Source organism: Natator depressus, chromosome 3 (assembly GCF_965152275.1).
Source record: "Natator depressus isolate rNatDep1 chromosome 3, rNatDep2.hap1, whole genome shotgun sequence".
NCBI classification, from domain to species: Eukaryota; Metazoa; Chordata; order Testudines; family Cheloniidae; genus Natator; species Natator depressus.
In genome coordinates, this window is record NC_134236.1 from 119,228,534 (window position 1) to 119,250,287 (window position 21,754).

The window sequence follows — 21,754 nt, forward strand, 5'->3', positions numbered from 1 at the left end:
GATGTCCCTCTGACATTGACTTTGAGTCTCAGAAGGCAGCTGGTGTTCTTTACGCCCTCCAGGTCCCATCCTGTCTTTATTTTAATAACATTTCTGAATGGACAATGCTATAAACTGGTAATGGGAAATTTTCTTTTCTTTTTGTTTTAATGTTTCAATTTTTCTTTTCTGTAAGATTGGACAATATTTTGTCCAGTGAATGTGCATTCCTGAGCTCATTTTAATAATTTGTTAATAAACCACAGGGACCATCGTGAGCATATATGTTTTGTTCCCACTTAAAATTAACAAAGACAATTAGAATATATGTGTGAAGGAGGTGGAAGGCTTTATGGTTTTGCTTTCAGGTTAAACCTCCTATTCCACATGCTCGTCTCTTCAAATGCAATGTTACACCTCCTCTTCAGAGTTCTTAGCAATGATTCCATAACTTCAGTTAGCTTCTCAATACATAGTTCGAGTGACTAGAGTAGTGCTGGTTTGGAGAACTACAGAATTATAGAAAAATAAGAAATGTCAACCAGCTGATCTCTTTTTATCTGTGGAGGCCAGACTGTTGGATAACTTTGTTTACAGCTGATATTGACAACACTAGTCTGACTTTGATTGAAATGATTATTGGGATTCCCCATTCTTCCCAGTGATATATGAAAATAGCCTGTGCTGGCTAATTTATTCATCAGATTATCCAAGTGCTAAGATTCTGATAGAGTTCTTGGCTCCAGGAGTGAGTGTGGGCAAGGGTGAGCATGGTCTGTGGTTAGCTTTGCAGAACCCCTGCACCAGCAGAGTGGGTCATTTTGTTCAGTGATTCCTTTATGCAAGTGTGGAGGGAGAAGATGCAGAGAAGGGATTGTATAATGATATACATTGTGGGATGCTCCACCTGGATAGTTACAGTGGCATTGCTATATTGTAATCAGTTATGTAAAGAACAAAATGGCTTAAAAATTCATTAAAATAGAATATGAAAATATGTGAGTGTCTCAATATGAGAGAGACTGTGAGCAGGGTCATTGTGACACAAATTAAAACAGTAGGGTTATGAACCCCCTTAAAATGCTCTGAAACTGTTCACTGTATGTATCTATGTACCCATATTACAGTAGAGATAGTTGAATGGTATGTTTTTCCCACAGTGCTTTCAGTGAGAGATTTGCAATCTGTGGAATCCTTCAGGAAATCAGTAAAAATCTCCATGACTGTGCATTGTCTCTTGAAAGCACAAAGGAGTCTTTTGCAAGCAGTCTTTTGAGATTTCAGCCATGCGCAGTTTTGACTGTGTGTGCGTGTGTGTGTGCGTGCGTGTGCATGTAGGTATATAATCAAAATAGGTCTTTATTATTATATAAATATTAACAAACTCTTAAAGTGGGATTTTCAGGCTGTGTTTTACACACACATACACAGATGCAAACAGACATAACTACCTGCAGCTAAAATCTGAAAGGAATTGTTGTAGGAGACAATGAACTATCAAGCAGATACCTTGGATTGCCTGAAGGATTCTTGCAGATTTACCATAGGAGATGTGGTAGATTATTGTTCTATGAGGAGGCATCAGTGTATGTTTTGGTGTGATATAAATAATATACAAATTAAATATGGAAATGAGTTTGCTTCTTCTCATCTTGTTTCAAAAGCCACCACCCACTTTGGCATGACAGGATCTCTGCACAGGAAAGTCCTGTGGCTAGAGTAACAGAGGTTAGGGTTACAGGCACTGTTCCCTCTAAGCTGTGCGCGTGTGTGCACACACACATATCCTAAACCCCACGCACACTGCAAAACACCGCATGCACAAAAATTTGCACAGAAGCACAACAATTTGCACAGAAGAAATTTTTTGCACACATGGACTGTCAAAAATTAGAGGGAACATTGGTTACAGGGGAATTGAAGCAAGGTGACAGAGCAGGGATCGGCAACCTTTGGCACACAGCCCATCAGGGAAATCTGCTGGTGGGCCGGGATGGCTTGTTTACCTTAGCGTCCGCAGGTTCGGCCGATCGCAGCTCCCGCTGGCGGCGGTTCGCCACTCCAGGCCAGTGGAGGCTGCGGGAAGCGGCGTGGGGCAAGAGATGTGCTGGTCGCCGCTTCCCGCAGCCCCCATTGGCCTGGAACGGTGAACCACGGCCAATGGGAGCTGCAACTGGCCGAACCTGCGGACGCTGCGGGTAAACAAACCGGCCCAGCCCGGCAGCGGACTTCCCTGACGGGCGGCGTGCCAAAGGTTGCCAATCCCTGATAGAGCGAGGTCTGACAAGCTTGCCTAAACCCTCTTGGTTATTTTAATCAGACCATAAATGCACTCACAAGAAAAATGTAGGATAATTGTTATTATTCCAGTATTGCTTGGTGCTCCCATTTTAATTAAGTTAGTCAGTAGTTATGCTGTAATAAATCCCTATTTTCTAAGGTTTAAAACTTACCTGCTCTAGGCTGAATCTGGCCATAGAGGACTGCAGTTTGTGTTAGTGTGTGAAGAAGCTTGTGTAAAATCTGTCATTTTGCACAAAGTAGTTCAGAAGAGAAAAAAAACATTTACTTTGGGGAAAGGGTGTTGTTTTCCCCCAGTGCATTCTTCTAAAATTAATGTTTTGTTTTAAAAGAAAATTACAGAGTGAGAAGCACTTCTTACCTTCTGCAAACTTTCAAAAGTTTTCAGATTATGCTGTCATTTTGGAGTCTGCTGCCATGTTACAGTAAAGCAACATAATTTGATATGTTTTGGTGGGATATACTATAGAGATAGTATAAGCCCAGTATGAAAGACTGTAAACCAGTTGCCATTCTGCAGTGGTACTGGTTTAAAAGAAGAAGAATTTTACAGTGTAAAACCTTTCATTTGAATATTAAGCCTGAAAATTCTTCTACTGGTGAACTTGTATAAAAGCGTAATAGAAACTAGTTTATTACCTCCTACATTAGATGTAAGTGGAGATAAAATTTGCTATATAAAACCTTGTAGTTCCTGCCTAGAATATAGATAATGATGTCTGTGACATCACAAATGTGAGACTGTGAAATTAATGCTGGTAAAAGGTAGAATCATTTTGTTCTTCACTTAAGTAGGTAGCACTGTAGCTCCACTCTGCTCTGCCACTCAGTGTTATATGCTCATCCCTAGGTTCCTATTTGAGAATAAAATATTTAGGATTATGACTTGTCCACTTACTGTCCATCCTCTTTTTTTTAATTTTCCTTTCATTTTAATAATCTTTGAAGTAAAAAGATTACTGCTTAAATACTGTTTAAAAACAAAATGCTCCTAAATGCGTGGGATGAAGCAATTTCAGTTACAGAACTGATATCACAACCACATACAGAATCATTAAATTTGTGCTTTCACAGCCTAATCCACGGGGCTTATGCCAGTGCACACTCCTCCCTCCATTTAAAACCGGTAAACCACATTCAGCCTTGGCTCCATTGACTTCCGGGAGAGTTGCAGCACAGCTGAATTTGGTTCACTGAATTCAATATTGCACCTTCTAATTTCAAAATGTGAAAGATAATATTACATACATATCAGTAGGGAGGATTACAACTGAAGAAATTAGAAATTCAGTTAGCAAAATGGGGAGCTTTTCAGGAGGCTATTTATTTAATTAAAATTAATATCCATTCACTGGAAATAACAACAACAATGGAACTGCAGGGTCACATCCTCTTGGCTCTGATTCTCTTCCCTCCTGGCTCTTCCCCAACATTGTCAAGTTTCAGGCAGAGACCAGAGTGAGATTTGGAGCTCTTCAGATTTTCCAGACCAAAGTGTACAAGGTGATTGGTGGCAATGCTTTATGTGAGCTGTCATTGGCTTTCTGAACACCACAGTAATCAACAGGCTAAAGTTATTGGAAGCTGCGTGTCGCCACATTACATGTTGCATCGTGCCACAGTGCCAAGCCCCGTTCAGAACCCTGTGATCAACAGGGAGCTCGTTCTGTACTCATCCCAAAGTACATTTGGGAATTTTGTTGAGAGCTGATCAGTCCAAAAATTTTTTTTGCTTATTTTAAAATATTTTACCCTACAAGGCAGGAAAAAAAAAATAGAGAAAAGTTAAGAAGGGGAAGGGCAGTGGGTGGACAAGGATAGGTGGAGTGTTTACCACAGCCGGGGCCACACCTCTGATATGTTATATATACAGAATACATTTCGTTCTCCATAATGTCATGTGAATATCTCCTTCCCACATACCTTTGTGTTCAAATGTCCCGATCATGTCTAATTCTGAATAACACCAAGTTCACTAGGGGGCAGATCATCTCCCCTCTTCTGTAGGGGCAGAGGGCCCTCTTGCAGCAGAACCCAGAGCACTTATCTTGTGTGGAAGGGGGACACTACTGAGAGAGCTACACATGAGTGGGGTGCAATCCCTGTGAGTCACAGAGCCCAGCACACAAGGGTCTCTGCTTGCATAGCAAAGGTGTGGTGAACGGGTCCAGGGCAGGCTGGTGGATGCATTTCTACACAGATCCACCAGCTGTTTCCTCTCCCTCCCCTTCCTTACAAGGAGAGGGGGATGAGGTCAAATTAGAGGAGTAACCACATAATGGTTCCATTCCTACTACTCAACAGAGGGAGAACTAATTTTCCTCCCACCCTCCACTTTTGTGGATTTTCCCATTGCCTGGCCCAGCTACTTGGAAGGGGCTCTGCTTCTGTTTATAGCCCTAATTTTCATCAGTGTGCTATGTATGCTCTTTCTGCACACGCTGAATACATGTGATGGCTATACTCTGTGGTTCTCTTTCACGTTTGCAAGTGAAGAGAGTGGTTACTCATGACCAGTACTCAAATTGGCTGGTATGAGAAAATGACAGTTGGTTCCCTCTTCTGCAGTTTGTTTTTTTTTAGCCAGCCATGAGGGGAAGAGTAGGTAAGACATAATCACCTACCCCTGCCCAATTCCAACCCTGCTCCCAAAGAAGGTTGGTCGTCCTAGCTTCTGCTCTAAGCTGTTTCTTCAGAATTCCTCTTCTGATGGAGCATTTTAGTGCTTTCTTTCTTTCAGGGTGTTCTTTGTATTATTACAAGTTGTTCAGAAGAGGCTGATTTTAATGTAGCTTAATTTAAAATTGTAAAGCGCTTTGAGATCTGCGGATGAAAAGCACTATATAAAAACTAGATGTTATTTTTAAATGACTTGAGGCATCATCAGAAACTTGCCTTCTGGGATCCAAAGCTCAGATCAATGAAAGAAACATAAGAAAATAATGAAAATGGGGAGTTTGGGCCCTTTATTTAAAATCATGTAACTTGCAGTATATGGACAGAATGTACTGTTTGTGCCAGAACTAGTAGCCTTCATTCCTGACTGTTGTGTGATAGCTTTAGTTTGTTTGACATCTTCTCTTCTTCAATGTTGTGAGTATCTTACTTTCTTTTCCTTTCCCTTCCCACCCTTCCCCCAACTCTATTTTTTTTCGTTTTGTGCTCTAGAAATCAAGTTCCTCCACCACAACTGGAGAAAAGATCACAAAAGTCTATGAGCTGGGAAGTGAGCCAGAGCGCAAGATGTGGGTGGATCGATACCTCACCTTCATGGAAGAAAGGGGCACGCCTGTGGCCAGTCTGCCGGCTGTAGGCAAGAAGCCACTGGACCTGTTCAGGCTTTATGTCTGTGTCAAAGAGATCGGAGGTTTAGCACAGGTGAGCAGAAGTGGATGAAGGCGTGGGAAGTGGCATGGGATGAAGGCGCGGGAATGAAGGTGGATGAAGGTGCGGGAAGTGGCGTGGGCCAAGGGATGAAGGCAAGGTCCACACAGGCACTCGGTTTGTGGTAGATTTACACTCCAGCTTGCCATGAACTCAGTGTTTATGTAAACAAGCCCTGAGGTTCATTTTGGGCTGCACAAGTGCTCTCATAGTGCACAGTGTGGCTCTAAATTGCCGAGTGTCAAGGGAGCTTAGGCTGCTCTCTGATCAAGGGGACTCCAGTAGTGCTAAGAGAGAATCAGAAGAGAAGGCCATTGGATTAAAGAGAAGGGTTAGAAACATGGAAGAAGATCAAAACAGGTGATGGAAAACAGCTATTCTAGAGATGGAAGAAAAGAGAGAGCCTGAAATCCATCCATCTCAGACAGGAAAATGCCTCTAGGAAAAGTCAGTTCAAATCTCTTAGGAAGTGGCAGGAGTATTTAATGTGCAAGCAATGTCTGTCCCAAACCATTCTTCCCTCTGTATGTTTAGATTGTACACTCAGCCGGGAAGGGACTGTGTTTTCCTCTGTTTGGAAAATACCTACCACATGTTTGGCACTGCCTAAATCTATATAAGTACAATAATAATAAATAATGGGGAAACCTAACCTAAAGACAGGAAGGTAGACTGTGGAAGGGGCTGCAAATAAAAAAGACGTAGAAGTCAGAGGTACAGTTTGCTGCATTGAACCTTGTTTTTCCCACCAAGAGTAAATATGAGGCCTGTGATGGCACAGGTGAGAGAATGTGAGGTTCCTTTTCCCACGTGCAACTTGGGGTTAGTAATAGTTGCCTGACTGACACAGGTGCTGTGAACATTAACTTATTTAAGTTCAAATTCAAGTGTCTTTAGAGCCGGGTTGATCCTTTAATGTTTGTGGAGCACTTTGAAAGGGTAAAGCACTAGAGTAGATGCTAAATATTAAGTAGTAGCATTATTGGATTTGGGATTCAAAACCTTCTTTTTGCCTTGCTGTCTCTCTCTTATGTGGTATGGTCTTTCCCCTCCACCTAAGGCCCAGACCTGCTGTGTGCTGAATGCTTCCTGTGAGATGGTGAGAGATCACAACTCGAACTGAATTAAGGGGAATTGAGGGTGATCAACACTTTGCTGGATCAGGCCCTAAATTATTAGTTAGATGTAACTAAAATACACATGAGAGCTCTACACTAAAACATACAATCTGAAAACAGAATTATGTTAAATTGAATTGGGCCCATGGAAAGTGAGCCCCTGGTAACCCTCCAACCTAGCCAGTTCTGGAAACCCACTTCCAACAGTGATTACTGCTGATTTTAACAGTAGTACTGTACGTAGCATGATGTAGCATATTGAATTAGATCATGGTCTTTCAAGTCCAGTGATGCTAACTGGTGCCGCAGAGGAAGGTAGAAAGATCAAATGTATTGCACCTTGCCACTTGTTAAATGCTGTCCAAAGGTGGGATTCGACCTTGAGTTTTGCAATGACCAGCTGATGTGTGCCCCGGAGTTTCCCTTAGCTTGCAAACTTTGTTATTGGTCATAACACTCTGCAGCCCTCTTTTTAAGACTGGCTACAGTATTTGTCTCAGTGTCTAAAGAAGCTCAAAGGCTTCTACACAATTGGTTAATATTAAACCATTAAATATGAGGCAAGTGGGAGTTGAAATTTGAAATCCAAAAAGGCCTGCATGTTTGTTTACAACAAGGTTAATTTCTTATTTATTTTTTTAAAAAACACATTTTGGGCCCAAGCTTACTTTCCAGTATGGACCAACATATATCACCGGTGAGGAGATGCTGTCCAACTCAGACACAATTTTGAAAGCAACTTGATTTGTAGGTTTGTAGGCTACAAAGGTTGATAGTTCGCTGTGGGCCTGTTAACATGTATTCTCTGGTTAGGGCTACAGAGAAATGCACGTGTTTGTCTAATGAGATTTATTTAAATATAGTTGGATGGTGCCCACCTGAAAAGCATAGTTCCCCCTACCACTGCTCTCCACGTTTCATGATCTCTGCCCAGTGAGTGACAGGATGTAGATGTGCAGCGATGGTGCGCATTTATCCTCCTGAAGTATTGCATTTCAAGGTACACCAAATAGCGCTTTGCTTCTCTCTTCCAAATCCATGGGTAGACCTGCTGTTGGCAGCCTTGTTTTATATGCCAATACACTGGACATTTAGGCATTGAGTACTTCTGCGTGCATTACACAGTGTGTTCGTTGTATACCACGTAGTGCTAAGTAAATGGGCAAAAAAGGGCGGTGTGATTGGAGTTTTAAGTCTCAAAAGTGCCTGTTTATGAAAATCACTTTCTCTTTGACTCCTGGGTTGCTGCCAGATGTATCTGGAATACACAGGGAAAATAAAGCTCTTCACTCGACCATGCCAGTCTGCATGTTATTAACTCTTTTGCCAAGAGAACCGTCCTGTCTGGCAGCTGTGAAGGGGTTATTGAACACAAAGATAAAAACTATATAAATATCTTCTTGGCTGGCATATAAGGTTGGCAACAGATATGACCAGTAATAAACTTTGTAGCTATTTAAGCTAAGATAGGATGATAAAATCTCATGCTTGAGGATGTAAACTGATCATAGCATTCAAGAAGTAAGCTCCCCCCACCCCCCACGGGATATAATCTTAAGAGACACTGAGCACTTTCAACTTCCATTTACTTCAGTGATGCTCAGCACCTGATAGGATCACACCCAGCACTGCACATCTAGCCTGATGCACACTGGGCATTTTCACCTTTGCTTAAAGGAAAAATACTGGTCATTACTAGAGGCATTGCTGGACCAATGGTCTGATCTGGTGTGGTAAATCCAGCGTGCCTCAATTTAAGAACGTACTTTGAACGGTCCCTTTCAATACTCTGGCATACACAGCAAAACAAGGCTCACACCAATGGCATGCTTGTGCCAGCAGAACTATAAAACTGAACATTACTGCACTGTCCCAGTGTGTTTGAAGTCTGTCTTAATTAATAAGAAGGGGCCTCACTTGACTCTGCATCTCCTGTTGCAACGGGATCATTGATCAATCCCACAAGAAGCCTTAAAGTGAAAGGATTTGAACCAGAAATTACAGGCTAAACTATCTGACAGCTGTTGGCTGTTCTGGAGCAAACGTTTTTCATATCAGTGCTGAAACACTTAAACTGCAGAATAACATTGTTATTGCTTTTTAAATTAGTTTTTAGAAGCTGCTTTTTTAATTAGAATGGGGGGGGTGTCAGAGAGAGAGTCAGTGAGTGTGCATTTGAATGGAGATAAATAGCTAACTGAACAGCACAAGTCTTGGAAGAGTGCAAGGCATTTAAAAGATGCACCATGCAGAAGACTCTCAACAAGCTTTTTATGTAGCTATCAGCAGGTTCCTTAATGGGTTTATAACTGTAAACGCTGTCTGTGCATTACTGAATGGGGGGAGTAATGAGCATTAGTTAAAAGAGGCAAATAAAAAAAGTAAACCAAGACATTAAGTGCTTTTTTTCCTCTTGGCTTTAAACAAGCTGCTTTGCTGCAAACCAATACTTCTGCCATTTATTTTGGTAGGTTAATAAAAACAAGAAGTGGCGCGAGTTGGCAACCAACCTGAATGTTGGCACTTCAAGCAGTGCAGCCAGCTCCCTGAAAAAACAGTATATTCAGTACCTGTTTGCCTTTGAGTGTAAGATTGAACGAGGGGAGGAGCCCCCTCCAGAGGTCTTCAGCACTGGAGAGACTAAGAAACAACCTAAGATTCAGCCGCCATCTCCTGGTAAGTAGAAGAACTGCAGCCTCTTATACAATAATTCACTAGACTACATCCTGCATCTCAAATCTCCTGTCCCAGCAAACATTTTAGAAGCATCCCTTGCTAACCTTAGATAAGCTAGCTAAATAAATACTCCTTGGGAATCCTATTTGTGTTCTGAACTGGCTCCAAGACAGCATGAAAGTTAACTCTTAAGGGGTAGGCTGCAGAGATGTGTATATGCCCACACATCTTTAAGCATTTCTTTTTTTCTGTCTGAAAAATACAAGCATGCTAACGATCAAACTGTTAAATGGAAACAAATAATAAGAGCAGTGTTCTACAGGGATTTTCCATCCCTTGCATTCGCTCTCTGTAAGACATCAGATACCCGGGACTAAATAAACAAATAAAGGAAGGAAGGGCTGGATTCTCCCACCCACACTTCAACTATTGGAAATCTGGAGCTGAGTTTCAGTGGGCCTGCTGGCAGGTAAAAGAACTACTCAGTGTGAGTAAGAATGGCAGCTTTTGGTCCAATAAATGGAACTCAGCCTGCTGCTCCGCTACTGTTTATTTGAAATACTGGCAAATGGAGAGAGTTGAGAGACTAGAGAACACCCATAGTACAATATCAAGCTTTGTAGTTTAGAATATGTCATTTTCCTCTGCCATTGTTGCTAATCCTGTGTATTAGATGGAGTGCTAGCAGCACGGTCTGCATCCTATTGTCAGCTGTAGAAGGGCACTGCAGTCCAAATGGTTGATTTTGGTTAATGAATCTTCATGTACAGTATGGTGCTTGAAGTAGTTAGGAGAATGAGATTTGTTTTTTTCTGCCTGCATTCAACTCAAGACTCGTAAGATGACAATCATGATTGACATTCAAGCTAGAGAAATGTAGAGGAGTAACATGTTTACATGTGAAAGAATAAATAGAAGGTATTGTTGCCTTTTGGAGTATTTAACTTCTTGGCTTCAGGCAGAAGAGGAAAAGAGGACTTTTAATTGGTATGCACTATTTTCTGTCTGCATGAAATCACAGAAGGGCAAAGACTTTTGTAAGTGTGAATCAGAAAAATGGAATTCTCAGACTCTTTCCTGGTGTGGAGAACTTTTTAATACACAATAATCTCAGATAAATAGTGAATGGGGAGCATTCACTATTACACAGGCCACCTCCTCCCATTAGCAACATAGTATCATCCCTGTGAAAGTGACAACAGTTGCTTACATGGAAATGTGAAATTAGGAAAGTATTTAATATAACTTGATTTCTTTTAGCAGCTGGAAATAAGGAGAAGAGCCAGGAAACCAGCCAGCTGCCCCCTTAGTTTGTGACCCTCCGTCATAGATATTAGAAATAGAAAAGACCTATTAAGTCATGCAGTTACATTCAGTTGCCAGGTAGGGTTATTCCTTCTGATGCTCTCTGTGGTGCTTTGTCCAGTATTGTAAATGTCTCCAGTGATAGGGTTTAAACTGCTTTCTGTTTAAACTACTTCCATAGTCTAATAGAATTCAGTATTATGAATTTTTTCCTGATATTCAGTTTAAATTTACCTTCCATCACCACTAAGTTCACCCCTTTATAACACCCTAAATGTTTATACCTTACAAATACTTAAGGTTATCATGTACCCCATCAATAGGTATTTACTGTATCAAGCAAGTATGTTACTCTGAAAAACAAGTTTAGGAGGGGGAAAGGCCCACGTATTATAAACAAGAGCAGCAGTCAGAGTATTTGACTCCCTAGAGGGAGTTTAGACTAGTCAACACACGCACTCTTATTCGAAATTGAAAGCTGTTGGATTTGGCTGCATCACCTACAGCAAGGACCAGTAAATGGAGCTGAGACCATTAGACTCATTAGGGAGGAGGAAAAGGAAATTTTTTTTTCTTAATTAAGCAGCAAAACTAAATAAATATTTCGCTTCCCTCTTCCTCTCCCCAACTCCCTTACAATGTCGCCATTCAGTAATTTTGGTTAGTGGTCCAGGAACAATCATCATAAAACTGTCTGAATTTTGAGTTAAAGAATCTTGATTTAAATATCCAGACCTTGAACAAGAGCAGAGAAATGTCATGGGCTGCCCTGCAGGTCCATGTGCACCTTGAAACTGTAAATGAAAACTGCAAAGTCCAAGTTTGAATTTATTACAACATTACATTCAGTTCAAACAAGCTGTCTGGGAGCAGAACTGAAACTATTTTTCCAAAATAAAAACACAGCTGGACATAGGGACCAGAAGAGGGGAGGACTCAAGCAAAGATCTCAAGGTTTATTTTGTTTGGTGGAAAAGAACTTGTGTCACTGAATGGGCTGCACTTCTGTGTGGAAAAAGGCTTTCCCAGTGTGTATCAGCTTTAATACATGAAATCCTGCTGAGGTATAGATGCTGCAGAAAGTACAGGGCCTGTTCTCTTAACAGCTCTTTTTTTCTTTTTCTTCAGTTTATGGCAACATTAATGTTTTAACTGCACAAAAGCAGTAGGATTATAGATGTACTTTAGGTAATCCATCCATCTTTGGCTTGCAAATGGAGCAGGAGCCCACTGGAACAGGAAGCAGTAGACTAAAAGGTTCTTGCTTTTAAACATTAAGACATCATGAGATTGGTTCTGTGCAGGACACCCCTGTGCTGGACATAGCAGCCTTTTTGAACCCTGCTTCTTCAACTGCACAGAACCAGTTGCGATATTGATGCCTAAATCAATACATGAGGAAGAAGGGTAGGATTGCCCTAAAGGGAATTGGGTTTAACCCCCTCATGTGACAAATCACCTGTTTCACAGCTGATTCTGTGAGGCTGAGGTTCAGGTGATAGCTTGAGGATCGCATGGTCTCCATGAAAACCAGCAAGTAGCTCGGTTGCTAGGAAGAGTTTTCAGACAGTAGAAAGGATCCTACCAGAGTCTCTGGGTCAGGGGAGGAACCGAGGGCTAGATCCACAAAGGTACCTAGGCACCGAATTCCAACATTTAGGTGCCTCCAGTGGGCAAGTGCCAAGCCACCTAAGGTCTATGGCTACCCCACAGCTAACAAGCTGCTTTGTGCCTTCACTCATGCCTAAGCCCCAGCAGGATTCTCAAATGAGTCATTCGCTCGCAGGGCCCAAGCCAGTAAGCATATCTCTGAGCATGTCTGCTGGATCAGGACTAGCACAAAAGACAACCGGGAGCAAGCAGTTTTTCACTCATGTGCATGTCAGTCTGTCCTCAGTACCCAGTAGCCCAGTGATTAGGGTGCACTTCCCTGGGATGTGCAAGACGCAGAATCAAATTGCTGGTCTGCCTGATTTGGAACAGGAATTTGAACACAGGTCTCCCATGTGAGTGCTCTAACCACTGGGCTATTGAGTATTCTGAGTGCGGCCTCTCTCTTTTCTCCTGTTGGAACTGTTTCATTGTGTATAAATAATTAAATATATATTTTGGAGGCTGGACTTGAACCTGTGTGTCACACCTCCCCGATGAGTGCCCTTAACCACTGGGCTATAAAGTCAAAGTCAAACTCTCTCTCTCTCTCTCTCTTTTCTTCCCCTTCCCCCGAGAAAGGACTGACCTGGGGCTATAGAGTCAGTCTCTCTCTCTCTTCTTCAGAAAGGGCAGATCTGCCTTAGGCATCTAACTCCAGCATAGACAGGCACCTCCTTGGGCTGTCAGTCAGGCACCTAAGGCCTAGATCGCTGCGAGTTAGGTGCCAAGGTACTTTTGTGAATTTGAGCCCCAAGCCCTGCCCTTTTCTTCTGCATTTCATTCCCGTCTAGCTTAGGTGGCTCCCCAGTCAGCGTGCTGGCTTCTGAGGCTCCCTTTCTTAGGTGCCTAACTTGCCCCATGCATTTTATGCAGAGCCTGGGCACCTACCTTGGGGCTGAGGACTGATGAGGCAGCAGAGAGCCTAGGAGTTATGCTTTGCAATGCTCTGCATTGTAGCCCCTTAGTTCCTTGCTGGAGTTAGTTCAGAGTTCATATGTTACCCCTGGTAGATGGCCTGTGGAGTGGAATGCTGCAGGGAGCAGGCTAAGAAGGAATGTAAGAGTTTCAGGGAGTAGATAGACTCCTGCAGAAGACCCTGGGTCGGGAGAAAGCATGTGACTGGTATGTTGAACTTGTATCAAACAGTTTTGTTTTGAAGAAATAAAACCAAAGCCCTGAAGTAAAGGGACTGAAATCCTGTGGCTGAAGAGTGTTCTTTGGTACATAGCCCAATGGTTTACATAAGGAGGTTGGGGGATCAAAATTCTACCATCACTTACATTTCTTGTAACCCCTTTGACTTCAGTGAGGATGGGTGGTAACTGAAGGTAGAATTTAGCTGTCTTTGCTGCCTGTGACAATTCAAGGTATATCCCAACAACTCCAAAGGAAGAGTTGGACTAGTTCAGCAAAGCAGTAGGTCAGTGGGCCTTGTTCAATGGAGGCCAGAGTCAGCTACACCTCAACCAACTTACTGTTGTTTTTGTTCTAATTGTCCATTTTAAAGCATGAGTTGAATGTATGCTACTGTCAGAAATTCTCCAGTCCACTCAGAAATCATATGAGAAGAGATGGCCTTGAACATGTCATGGAGCTGCTTCTTGCAGACAAACAAGCACTACGGAATAACAAGATCCTCATAAGTGTTCTATCCGGGATGCTAATGCTTTTTGAAGATTCTTGTGAAGAATACAGAGTGTTCCATACAGCCATAAGCTCGTTAGTGTTTTGATATTCTTAACCAAAATATATATGAATGTTGTGGAAAATTCTAAATTGAAAATACAAGGTGGCCATTATGGTAAAACGCTAATGGTTACCAGGAGGCAAATTGCAAAAAGCTTCCAACATATACGATCTGTTTTCCACTCTGACACTATAGATTCTTTTGTTGGTCAGAAAAGAAATTCTGTTAGCCACAATAAACAGATCAATTGGGTATACATGCATCTGGAAGTTATGGCCACTGTTAGCCTGTGTATTTGGGGTTTATTACTCATTATTGTACTGGCTCAGAATAGGTTGTGGTTTAGCTCATGGATGTATGTCAGAAAACAACATAGCACTGAAAATCTAAACAAAAGTGGGATGTAAGGAGACTTGAAGGGGGAGCATGTAGCAGCTTTGACACACAGAGAAAGGGATTCCATTTCATCATTTCTAATTGGAAAATACTGCTAATAATAATTCTTAGCAGAATATATAAACATATATGTGGGACCATATCTTCCTGTCATAGCACCTGGTGAACGTTGGGCAGTACTCAGCAATAGATTGGGGGAACTCCTGAATAAAATCCAGACAAGACTTTGGTCTTGATGGTGTCTCTGAGATCATATGATAGCAAACCTGTGAAAGTTTGTGCTCCTGTTGTAACACAGAGATCCAACAGCCTGTTCTCTGTGTTTCCTTGGCAGCAGAGACAAGACTTGGGATGGAGGGGGGGAAAAAGCCAGTCATTCAATTAGTAAGTTTGTAACCAAAAACCCATCCATCTTTACTGGCAGGTGGCTGACTGAATTTCTATTATTAGCTGACAGGTGATGTCACAAAACCTGTCATGTAGCCAACCGGGGAATCCCCAGTGGAAGATAAATGAGAAAAGGGTCTGGGTTATAAATAAAGGTGCCCTCTCACTGACCTCTGTTCACTGTAGACCTGTGGCATATCTGACTAACTCTCCCCTCCCCACCCCCACCCTAGTCAGAATTAGGGCACTGGGTTCATGCTGTGTAAATTATCTTCCCAGCGTGGGGTCTGGCTGTTCAGTCTGAAGTATGTGAATGTACTTAACCTTCAGTAACCTTTCCATTGTTTACTTTAGCGTATACATTTGTAGCTTCTGGCAAAAGGTAGGGATATCCTAGAGAGCATGTCAGGCCTCCTAGTAATGGAGTTTCAAGAGGTTGCATTCTTTTTTTTTTTTTTCCCCCTGAAGGAAAAATAATTCTGGCAAGAGGAAGAATTTTTTTTCTGTTTTTATTAACTGCACATTTGAACTATTGTAAATAAAGGGTCTTTCCTGAAATCACATTCCCTAGCATTGCAGGCCTTTTAAGGAAGCAGCTAGCATCAAATTGATCCATATAGGAGGCTTTTAAGACATGTTGCTTTCAGACAATTTTCTTTCAATTTTTTAAAGTCTGCGGTGGCACCTATAAGGCAGGTCCTGCTCAGGTTTTTTTGTATGTTGAAAAATCACATATGACATGAGTTGACTAGACACAGAGGAGTATTTTTCTGGCCATCGCTGTATGGTCTTGTATGCACAGCTTAAACACTTCAAATAATTGTCTGTTTCCTTCTTTTTAATTCTCTGTTGTTGTTGTTTTATAGTACTGAGTGCTTATGTAGAACTTGACAAAGTAACAAGACAGGGTCCCTGTTTTAAGAAGTTTACAGTCAACTTAAACAGTTACAGTAGAAACAAAAAGATAAGCTTCAAGGATGGATGTAAACAGTTTCAGAACACAACGTAGCATTGAAAATCTAAACAAAAGTGGCATGTAAGGAGAGATTTGAAGGAGGAGCAGGTAGCAGCTTTGACACACAGACAAAAGGGTTTAGTTTCATGATTTCTAACTGGAAAAGTATTACTACATATTGGACAGTACTCAGTATAAATAATAAATAACCTGTGTGTGTACACAGTATTTATATAACATACACAAAAGCTATGTTCAGAAAACATTATTGTGATGGCAAAGTCAAGTACCCAAAAGTTAGGAAATGCCAGAGTTAAGCTTGCCTGTGCAGCCTTAGCTCAGACCCCTTGTGCGTATGCATTATGGGACAGTCTTTTAATTACATGATCATACTGTTTTTTTCCAAAGGACCAATTCCTCATTCAGTGCGCAGAAAGGACATTGATCACTTAGTGAGCAGCTATTCAATATTTTGTTTTCTCCTCCAGTTCAGTATTTTGTTCATTGTGTAGCCTAAGGCCTTGTTTACTGCTCTGAATACAAAATTATTAATTTCCTCATAGGCTTTTCTATGTTACTCATCAGTATAATATCTGAGTACTTCACAAGCGTTAATTAATTTGTCTTCACAAAACCCCTGTGTTCTGAGGGGTTATTATCCCATTTTACAGGGAGGAATTGAGATCATGGTCAAAAGTATCCACTAATCTGAGGAGCCTAATTTGAGACACCTAGGACCTTGATTTTTCAGAGTATTTAGCATTATATAGTACTTAATATATTCAACGCACAGCTCCCATTGACTGCAGTTGCAATCATGAGTCCTCAGCACTTCTGCAAATCAGACCACAGGGTCTCATATCAAGTAAATGAAGAACACCGTGAGTGACCACCTATGAAAAGTTTGGTTTAAGTGACTTGCCTAGTATCACATGGGAACTGTGTAATACAGACAAGGATAGTATCCAGTTCCCAGGACAGCATTCAATTGCCTTAAGCATGAGAAAGTTCTTTCTCTTCCTGTAATCCCCTGCCTCATACCTTCCAACTTCTACCGTAAATGAGGCAAGGGTCCTACAGACAACAGTCTCCTTCACTACACAATGCTGATTCATCCCCAGAGTATGTCAGTGCTGTGCACTAAATGAGGCAGGGGTCTTGTGGAAAAATTGTATGTGATCATGTAATTAAAGACTGTATCATAATGCATACGCACAGGGGCCAATTAAGTAGTATAGACAACCTTAATTCTGGCATTTCCTAACTTCTGAGTGCAAGTTCCATCATGTGGTGTCCTATTGACACCCATGTGGTTCATCAGCAGTTGAAACCTTTAGATCCATCTAACAGATCTCTTGAGCTAATGGAATAACTGATAGCAATAGTAGGTTGTCATCCTCTATGTGGACCAGCACTAGAGGGTGATGAGTTGTTTTGCCAGTTGGTTTCACAGATATTTGCCAACAGCAGAGGAATAATGAGACTCAGGAATCTCGGCTCCATTTCAGTCTCTGGAGAGAAATGTGCTGTAGTGGGCACAGATTCTTCTGCCTTGACCCTTTCTGCCGCATTCCCTCTGCCCCTGTTCCTGTCCTGTCTCTTCCCTACCGTTGGCTCCTTGTCCCAGTTCCATTCTTCTTATTCGGACAGTCTCAGTATTTTCACTTCAGGCTTCTCATCCTAGTCTCGGTGTTGCCCAGCCAGTCCACCCTTTAAACTCCCCATGCCAGTCTCACTCACCCCATCATTAGTTCCAATCTCCTTGCCCAGCAGTCCCAGTTTCGCCTCTCCCAGTTCCACATCCAGTCTGTCTCTCATCTCCTTTCCTCTGATGTCCAGTCACTTCCACATTCCTTATTCCTGCTAGCTGCCAGTCCCAGTCTCCCTCCCCAGGCTTCTCATCCAATCTCAGTGTCCCCTGACATCCAGCTCCTCTTCCCATTCTCTTTGCCCAGCCAGTCCTAGCTATTCTCTCACACCCTCATCATCATATGTCTACCCCACACACACAACTTTTCTCCACCCCAATGGTTCCCAGTCCCAGTTAGCTCCGGTCTCCCCCCATAATCCCTTAGACAAACTCAGTCCCCTGACCTGCTGGTTCCCAGTGCTCCCCCTCCCAGGCTCCTTGTCCCAGTCTACTACCCCTGCATCCTTCCTGGTCTAGGTCTTTTCCTTTCTGCATTCAGTTCAGACAACTTCCCCATCAGCCTGGGCCCAGCAGGCAGAGCATTGAGAGCACAGAAGAGATGGACTTTCTGCTGTTTGTTCCAAGCCCAGACCCAGATCCAGCACAGCCCAGAGCAACCGGGAACAGAAATTTCAGGGAAAGTCCTGCCCAGCCCTAGACTGGAGCATGCTCAATGTAGTCAGGAACTTGGGGGAGTTAAGCTGTGGTCTAGCAAGTCACTAGTGAGCATTTGCAAACTGATTTTTTCAAAGGCTTTCACAAAGGACTTTCACAAAGGCGGAAAAAGGCACACCACTGACACAAAGACCGCCTCACACCAGATTTAAAGTCCATGCTCCAAAGCATGAGTACACTAAAGCTTCTGTAAGAATACTTGCCAGATTTTTTTAAATGGGTAAAACCATGTGTTTTCCCTGAGCTTTATTCCCAGAAACAACTAAACCATTTTGATTGAAACTTTCCAAATAAAAAATTCATCCTGAAGCAGATACCTGGTCTGGAAAATTTCAGTCCAAATGGTTAAAGTTTGGCAAACAGGGTCTTACAATAAAGGGAAGTGTCGGGCAATCTTAAAAATAGGCAATTCAGTCTGCCCTATCTATAATAACCATTGTTTTGAGTGAGGAGCTTAGATTTTTCTGCCATGAAGAATGTGTTTTGTACATTAACACTCTTTAAAAACCATAGATTAACTTTTCAGTGGCCTACTTGTTGTTCTCTGTCCATTTCCTAGTGGACAGGATCCACATCTCACACACTTATGTCCTTGTAGGCACTCCACAACCTTACAGGCACAGACATTGTAATGCTCTCACATCTCTAGAAGTGCTCCTGCCAGGTCAAAGTTGAGGCACACTGACAAAGTAGTTTCGGGAAGCTTGCATTCACTGTGCTGGTATTGGCATTTCTATTGCACAACACATTTTTCAGCTGTTTGTTACCATTCATTTTTTAAAAACAGCCAGCAGGTAGAAATTTGGCTTTCAAGCTCTCAGCTGGGTATCTCATTTTGCTTTCTGATTTTTTGAGTCAGACATGTTTATATAAGGAAATACTATAAAACAGAGTATTATTATTTTATAATAAAAATATGGTATATTTATGCAACCCATAAATACTGCAAATATATTTTAACTGCTGTCAGCTTTATTTTTTAGATCTGAATTAAGTTCTTCTTGCCTGAGGTGAGTTAGGGGAAAATTTAATTGGCACTTAATGGCCCATCATGAGAGAAGCTTGAAATATAGTGGAAGCAATATTGTATTTTATAGTAAATAGCATGGGGCTATGCTAGGATGCTTACCTGGTTCTAGTATATTGACTCTACAATCTGTATAACTTAACTCAGAAATGGTTTCAGGTTTTTGCACTTTTCAGGGAAGTAATGTAGAATTTGCCTGGTGTCAGTGGATACCTTGAGATGTATGGTGGGGAGGAGGGGCGGTGTAACAGCTGAATCACTCGACTTCTTTCATGTAGTCAAAGGGTTTGTTGTGTATGCACATGGTGACTTTCATTAGTATTATTATTTAAATGTGTATTGCCGTAGCACCCAAAGGGTATGTCTACACTGCAAAAAACCCAAAACCCGCAGCAGTGAGCCTCAAAGCCCAGGTCAACTGACTCAGGCTCGCGGGGCTCATGCTACAGGGCTAAAAATAGCAATGTAAAGGTTCAGGCAAAGGCTGGAGCCTAGGCTCTGAGACCTTCCCCCCTCACCGGGTGCCAGAGCCTGCACTCCAGCCTGAGCAGTAACATCTACATTGCTCTTTTTAGCCTCATAGTGCAACCCAGGCTCTGAGACTTGGTGCCACAAGGGTTGGTGGGGGTTTTTTGCAGCGTAGATGTACCCAAAGTTCCAAGTCAAATGTAATGTTCATTGCACATGAGTTTTGGGTTGTGTTTGTGTTTTGGTTTTCTTCATCTATTAATGGGCTCAGTGATTTTTAAAAGCTCTTAGAACTTCATTACTATATGGGCATAAATCAAATACAGTTGGGAAAGTTGAGGACCAAAGATGGCATCATTAGGACTAATGAAACAAGCTGTGCAAAAGTCCTGATGTTTCAGGAGCAGGAATTATTTCCAGATACTGGCAAGATTCAGTACAGATGTGAATGAAGCAAACCGAAGCAAGGCGTCCTTCAAGCAAGAGTGAGCTGCATCCATCAAGATGATGTGATTCCTAGGGTTTGGGGCCAACTCTGACCCACTGTCCCTTTCCAGAAATCAGATTAACCCTTGCTGCCTCCTTCTGGATTTTTCCTCATAGCAGTGGTGTACACATTTTTGTCATTTAGTCATTGAGCACATGTAGACAAGCCAGGCACTAGAAAGAGTTTACATGACAGATTGTAGCCATCTAGGGGAAAAAACCAGGAAATGCCAAGTTAAGGCTAAGTTAAGATTTTTTTTCTAAATATTCTAGAGCTCTGTTTTTCCTTCTGGTGAATCTTTGTTTATAGCAATTACATTAAAGGATTTGATCCTGCAAGCCCTCCTCAGGTGGTACTCACACTGAAGTCAATAGGGGTCTTGATAATGGGGGGCATGGCAAATCAGATCCAAAGCTCATACATGGATTTGTATAGTTTCATCTAGCAGATTTCTAAAACTAAATTAGTTGGGAAAGTATTCTAATATCTCATGCAGTGAATATGTTCACCTGGTATTAAAGTTAAAAGGGTATCTGTAGGTTTACTTAAAAGGTACACTGTGAATGTATTCCATCACCAGCTTTATATAATATATTCAGTTAAGTGGGCCATATATAACTGCTCATTCTCATTGGAATAGAACTCTTCACAGAATTCTCTCTCTCTCCTTGTAATTATCGTAAGAATGTAGCCACTTAACAAGGTGAAAGCGTGCCGGGGTGCAAATGCTCTCCATCTCTCATTGAGATCTCAGTATAAGTGTAGCTGCAGATGAAATGGGTGGCCTTGCAGAGTTACCTAATCTAGACAGACACACACTAAGCATGGGCATACCTTTTCCTTGAAATAAATGGTTCAGTGGGGCCAGAGGAAGACATCTGCAGAATACCAGCTATGAAAGTGCAGGATGGAAGCAAAGAACTTCAATGTCCTTTCATACTGTACTTCGCAGATTGCTTTACCTATGTTATTTCTTCAAGAGCTGAAGTATATTGAAGTATATTCCACTCTCAGTGGTCATGTTTGAATGATGTGTAAAACCAAGGTCCTAACCACTTGTTAAACTTTCCTTTGCTATTTCACAAGATATGAGGTGTTAACCACAGTGTCCCGTTCAAACTCTATTTTTGGTAACTGCTTTATTCTTAACTAAAGTTCCCTCTATATTTAACAAAGAATACAGTATTCTTTGCATAGAGTATTCCTCTCATCCTATCTTACAGGTTGTATAAGATTGCTGTGCACTGTTAACTGGCTGCCACATTTCACCTCTAAGATGCATTTCAGTGGTAGATGAAATTATCCTGTTGTAGTATTTATATATCAGTTTGAGTTAGTAAAGTAATCTTTCAGGGTGAAAGTTGCTGTATAAATATTTGTATTGTGGTACTGATTATTTGATGAAGTTATGTCATTTTATGAACAGGGTACCAGTTACACTGATGGAAACTACAGACAATTAACTTTGCATCTCTGACCTATTATTTAAATTAAAGGTCCTTTGCCTAGATGATTTCCATTAATGTTGCTTTAGGCAGTGGACTAAATTCATAGTTCTAGATAAGA

General features: G+C 41.7%; 1 protein-coding gene across 14 annotated transcripts in view; it reads left to right on the forward strand.

Annotated features, from left to right (window-relative positions):
* The window catches only part of ARID1B (AT-rich interaction domain 1B), a 398,456-nt gene that overhangs the window by 356,574 nt on the left and 20,128 nt on the right, over positions 1-21,754 (forward strand). For all 14 annotated transcript variants that reach the window (XM_074948671.1, XM_074948674.1, XM_074948664.1 and 11 more), the window contains 2 exons: positions 5,449-5,658; positions 9,254-9,458. In XM_074948671.1, coding sequence (XP_074804772.1) covers positions 5,449-5,658; positions 9,254-9,458 — 415 coding nt within the window. The remainder of the gene's footprint in view (positions 1-5,448; positions 5,659-9,253; positions 9,459-21,754) is intronic.